Here is a 6000-nt window from a genome sequence, read left to right as displayed (position 1 = left end):
TCAAAAAATGTGTCGTTTTTTGACACGTATCGCTATTCTCACGTTTCTCGCATTTAAGTTTCCACTCGAGCAAAAAGAATGAGAAGCAAAATGAGCCAACGTGAGACTGTTTTCAAGCAATATTGAGACCGCTAGATGAAAACTAGTGATTACAATAATTTCATAAATAAAAGTTGCTCTCACGATCAGCTGGGCGCTCGGCTGTACCGACTGAGCGTTCCTTGGTTGGAACGCTCGACCCATTCCGTTCGTTTGTTTATTTAATATGTAGGAAGAAAAGGGACGAGTTCGCTCGGTCGGTAAGGGTAGGACTGCTACATCGCGTTAAACCGTGCGAATGAAACGTAATCGGATGAATTTTTCACGTGTATTTCCAATTCGTTCAGCTTCCAAGAGAATGAGAGTAAATTAGCCCTGTCCCTGCAACGTGCCCGGGGGTAGAATCACTTCAGCCAGCTTGTGAGTGCAGCAGGCAGGCGCAGGCGTGGCGCTGTTGAACCGCTGTAGGCGAATTATCCTTGATTCGCGAATGCCTCGCGTGGGTTTTGCATTTACGTGTGTTTTGCATTTACATACCATATCATATCCCTCCGACCCTGCAGCTGGCCACGAAACACGCAATTTCGAAATAAAGTATATACCTTTATTTTATCCGCACCTTTACTTTTATGCATCTCCTTCGATACGAGGACTGTTGCCAAAGATGTGGTTCAATCCTTGCGAATATATAAGATTTTATGGATGTGAGTTTGAGCCAATCTCTGTTGTATACCGAGGTAATTATACACGCGAAATTGCAGGAGCGTTTCGCGTCGGTGTCTTGTTTGCTATCTATATTACACAGGGCGAGTGATAAATACTGGTATTTTCTTCCACGCCAAGCTGTTTTGCAAATTTCGTGTATGGCAAGAGACGAAGGCAGAGTGCTTATTTCTCGGCGTAAATCAAAACCCGGACAAAAATCGGTGAGGAAAAAAAAGAAGGAAACTAAATTGATGCAGAGACGCGATCTTGTTTCACTGAAACGTTTTTTTTTTTTTTTTCCTTTATGCTTGACATGTCTAAAAAACCGAGAAGAACAACGATCCGAGTATGTTCTCTTGAGGAAAAAAATTATCAGCATTGTGATTCAGTTCGCAAATGACGTACGTCAAGTATTGCATACAGAAAGCGTTACGCCGATTGAAAATACAAGAAAGCGATTAAATAATATTTAATACTTTTGATTTTAACTCAATTCATTCTTTCATTTCATTTTGAATTTTTTTTTTTTTTTTTTTACTCTTCTTTTTCCTAAGTCAAGGACAAATTTCGAAAAATAATTTTTACAAGCATGTATTATAATACATACTTAATAACTACAAGTATTTCGTTGAATATTGCTTTACCATTTTATGAATACGATTATACGGATTCTCAATATCAAGAATTTCATGTTCTCCTTTCCTCTTCTTTTCTGCTCCGTCATTTTCATTTCTCGTTGTCGTATTCTTGTGCAGATTCATTGGAGAAATCTTCGTCGGGTTTCCGGCCCCATGATAAAAGAAACTCTATAGTGTCGTTGAATGAGATGTATCACCTGCTAAAGTTTAACAAAAAATTAATTTTCTAGATATACATCAAGTATATTTGTTTTGGACAACAAAATGAACCACCATTGATTATTCACCTTTTTCTTCCAGAGATTTAACTCTTTCCGCGGTTTTCCAGGTGATTCATTGCTTGGCAAGTCGATTCCTAAACGAATAACCTGCAAGACTCATCATATCCGTTTACGCCACAGTTAATTCGAGGTTTAGCCATCGTTAGTGAACATAAAAAACTTGTCTCCACCGTTATCAAGCTCCTGTTTCGAGTCCGTAAAAGTATCTCCGAAAGTCCTTGAGCGACCAATGGATGGTCCAATCACTCCGAAAATTGTCCCGCACGCCAGGCAGCCTACTTGCGTCAATTATTCTTGCCTTCGATCCCAGATTTGACGTAAAATCCGTGTAATCCGGACCGTAAAGTTGCGACAATGGCGGCGGCACATCAGGGTCTGCCGGAAGTCGGTCAGACAAGTTCGAGGATCTTAATGATCCCCTGAGAATTGGCTGCCACGACAACATTCGACATCTGCCGCCAGCATACGGCCGAAACAAACTCGTTGGTCTCCTCCTCCTTGCGTTCCTGGAGTTCAAGAACACTCCTGGCTGCGTCAAACTTGTAGGAGAAGAGCTGCCGCGATAGTCCCTTGTAATAAACATAGAGCGCGTTGTTCTCCGATCCACATGCGACGTAATCGCCATCTGTCGCCAAGCCAACGAAGTTCTTTTCGTTAACGTGCCCTACGAAGGATCTAAGGCAGTGAGGACTGTTAACGTTCCACATCTTGAGCTGCGAGTCGGTACTTGCCGAAACGATATTCTCACCGTTAACGAACTTGACGTAAGACACGGCCTTCCGGTGACCCTTGAACACACAGAGCGGTTCCTTCATGTTCCTGAGGTCATAATAGTGCACGCAATGATCCGCGGAGCCGAAGGCCAGGTGACAGGAGCTTCGAGGGTTGAACTTGACGCAGCAGACGTTCGCCTTGGCTTCCAAAGAGGCGACAGAATGGTCGACGTTAAGGGACCAGAGCTTCACGCGGGCGTCGTCAGAGCCGGAAGCTATCAGCCGGGTATCAACATCGTTGAAGTCTACAGACCAGCACCGCTTTTCGTGCTCCTGAAAAGCCTTGGTACGTTGACCAGTCTCAGCATCCCAGACGGTAACGGTGCCCTCGTAGTCTGACGAGGCGAGCAGAGCTTTGTGGTACGAGTTCCACGATATGCAGGATATCTTAGAGCTCGATACCATCTCGACGCAGGGATAATGGATGTCGACCGCGTCACGGATCACAGCCCCGTAGTCGAAGACCTTTATCCGCTTCGTGACACCGGCGATCGCAAAGAAGTCACTGTCCTTGTCGAATTCAATGCTCGAGACGATGGTCGAGCTGTTGAATATATCCGAGGAGTAGTTGAGCGTTGCGAGTTGACGCAGTGCGCTGTACCTCGAGAACTTTATCAGGTTCTCCCTGAAGACGTTCAGCCCCGAAGAGGATCCTTGGCTCTCTGCGGCCGCCGCTTTATCCCTTCCAAAGTGGAGCTCCTTGGCCTGTGAATCGAAGTAGCACTTGACGAAATCGTCGAAGTGCGCGTGCATCCGCTTTCTCCTCAGTGCAAGAACCGAGCCGGTTGTCGTCCGCGCTGCAACAGCAGGAAAAGCCTCGTCCCCACCTTCGCCCTGCATCGCGGAGTCGATCATCCCCAGGAGACTGATCATCTCTTTCTTTATCGCCGAGACCTGAGCGGTGTCCGTTTCGCTGGAAGCGTTAAGGTCCTCGACGCGAGGACACCGGCTCTGAATGTCTCTGAGAACCTTCTCGACCTCGACCATGTCACGCTTGATCAGCGCGACTTCTTTCGTCAGCTGGTTCCGCTGTTCCTCCTTTCGACGGAGAAGATGTTTGAGGAATTCGTGGAGAAGCTTGTTCTGCGAGGCGCAAGACTCCGCCTCCAGGAGCAGTTTCTTCTGCGTAAGGACCTCCAGCATCACGTTCACGTCGGAGAGGCTAAGATGAGCGCTTTCCGACGCTACGAAGTCGCGCAGACCATCGTTCGACGGAGTGAAAGACGAGGATCCTACCTCGTCGCCGTTGATCCATGAGTCCCCGCGTCCTCGTCGCAACTCCGCGACTCCCCGTAACCGCGTTTTGTACTTGGCGATGAGCTCGTTGAGCAGGAAATTCGGGAAAACGTCCTGCTGGCTCAGGGCGAAGGTGCATTTGGGGCACCTCGAGCTCACTTCCAACGATCGCACTATGCAGCGATAGCAAAAGGTGTGGCCGCACCGCGTTATGTGGGCCTCGTTTATCACCTCGAAGCATATCGGGCAGAGATAGTCACTGCTCTTGTCCTCCAGGGTGCCGCCGATCCCCTGCATCACGTTAGACGCGTTGAGGGGCCGTTTCAGGGTCGTTCGGGCCCCGCTTCGGGTCCCCGACAAGTTGGGACCCTCCTCGGACGCCATTGCGCTTCTTTCTCTTTATTTTTTGGCTTAGCTTTTCGTTATCTGAAATATTTAAAGAGAGATTTGCTGTTCAGAGAGAGACTTGGGGAGAGAAACTTTCGGGCGTATTTGCTTAATGCGCGGTCACATTTGTATTTTAATAACTTCCCGCGAGCACCTCGACGACGACGACGACGTCGACGTAATTAATTCGGCTTATAAAAATATACTACATACTCCGGAGGGCGGAATTTAAATTGGGACCTTTCCCGACCGACGCGTTGGTTTATGCATTTATGCCTATTTACCTTTCTCTCTCGGATAAGATCTCCAAATGGATGACTGCATGCAGCAATCAGACGTCAGTCTCCAGCTCTCGGCGGTTTACCTTATCACTCCGAATGGACTTGTGCTCACAATTTTTCTGAAACAAAAAAATGTAAGTGTCTGATTAAGTCGAGGATGTATAATTCATTGTGTGGAGAAAGAGATTAGCCTTCGTAGATGAAACGGGCATATCCATGCACCGATGGGACGAAAATGATAATTATTCTTCGAAAGCGATAAGCGTTAGACATTCTTCTAGGTTTAGAATTCCAAAATTTTTTTTTTAAATACATTTGAAAAAAGTTATTCATTGAATTCATAAACGAAGTTTCGTTGGCCACGAATCGGTATTTTTTATTCATTTAATTACGATATAATAATAGATCAATTATTTAACAAATTATTATATTCGTAAACTGCGGAGACCTGTTTAAAAATACAAAAATAGGAGATACTGGAACTATAGACAAAAGCTTATATGTCATAATTCATTTTAAATCGTTTCAAAGTTGTACACATACTACCATAACCTAAATTCTTTTGGGAGGAATTTTCGATGAAATCCTTTTCAGTCGTTTCAAAAATCAAAAACTCGATATTATTAAATTTTCACTGTAGTCCCCCCTTAATCGTAAACAGAAAAACATGGAAGACATCGAGCACTTGGATACGATTTTTAAACACCCTGTAGATTGCGTGGGTTGAAGTTTTATGACTCTGGCTTTGATTTGACAGACTCTCTGAATTCCCACGGCTCTATAATACGAATCTGCATTTCTTGTTTCTGCCGCACGCTTAAGCTAACGTCGAGATATATAACATCACAAGTATACCCTGTACGTACACATGAAGGTAGCGTAATTATAGTTGCAAAAAAATTACTTTACATGCAATGAAAACGCGAGAAGCAAGTACACGCTTAATCTTGGCATCTCGTTACAGTAATAAGCGATATTCATACTATTAAAATGTTTCATTTTAAGAGAGAGAGAGAGAAAAAAACGCGGGACAAAAAATTTTTTGACCCAGTTCAGAGTTTCACAGAATAATTATATCTATAATCATCCTGTAAAGGGTAAAACGAATTATACACGACTAATTGTGATTTTCATAATTAGTAAAAGAATAGTTCGATTTTTTTTTATCTTCAAAATTCGCGATCTTTTAGGAAAACAGAATTTTAGGTCAGAGTCAAATTTTTGAAACACCTACTACAAAATTTAGGAGAAACAAAAACCATCTTCCTCATTTCAATCAGTAAATATAGGAATGGTGCGAGATTAATGTAAAATGAAAGTATAAAAAATGCGACAAACTTGACGAAAATGCAGAAATAACACGCGAGAAATGTTACGAAACGAAATATGCAGCACAGTTCAGAGAACTACGTTTAATACGTTAAAATTTGCGTCGTACCTTGAAAACGTAGAAGATTGGCGAAAGGTTTTTCCAGATTTCGAAAAATCGGAAGGAAGAAACGAGGAAGAACCGCGAATAGCGGATTCCGTGAAGGGAATTTTTTTCCCGATTCAAATTTTCCGATTCGTCGTTGCAATTGTTTTCGCGTTGATTTTTCCGCACCCGGATGCAAACGGCGCGATACCACGTGGTGCATCATGGTAGATGCGCAAAACTCGC

General features: G+C 44.0%; 1 protein-coding gene across 2 annotated transcripts in view; it reads right to left on the bottom strand.

Moving 5' to 3' along the window:
* Positions 1-1307: 1307 nt before the first annotated feature.
* The window catches only part of LOC124410433 (E3 ubiquitin-protein ligase COP1-like), a 58968-nt gene continuing 54275 nt past the window's right edge, over positions 1308-6000 (bottom strand). Inside the window, exons 1-4 of one of the 2 annotated variants that reach the window (XM_046888795.1) lie at positions 5779-5801; positions 4344-4459; positions 1670-4098; positions 1308-1582 (exon numbers count right to left, since the gene is read on the bottom strand). In XM_046888795.1, the coding sequence (XP_046744751.1) occupies positions 2053-4056 (2004 nt within the window). In that variant the 5' untranslated portion in view covers positions 4057-4098; positions 4344-4459; positions 5779-5801 and the 3' untranslated portion in view covers positions 1308-1582; positions 1670-2052. Of the gene's footprint in view, positions 1583-1669; positions 4099-4343; positions 4460-5778; positions 5802-6000 lie in introns of those variants that run through there. The other variant, XM_046888793.1, reaches the window with a different exon arrangement.

Source organism: Diprion similis, chromosome 9, assembly GCF_021155765.1.
Source record: "Diprion similis isolate iyDipSimi1 chromosome 9, iyDipSimi1.1, whole genome shotgun sequence".
NCBI classification, from domain to species: domain Eukaryota; kingdom Metazoa; phylum Arthropoda; class Insecta; order Hymenoptera; family Diprionidae; genus Diprion; species Diprion similis.
This window is presented reverse-complemented; position numbering and strand designations above follow the sequence as displayed.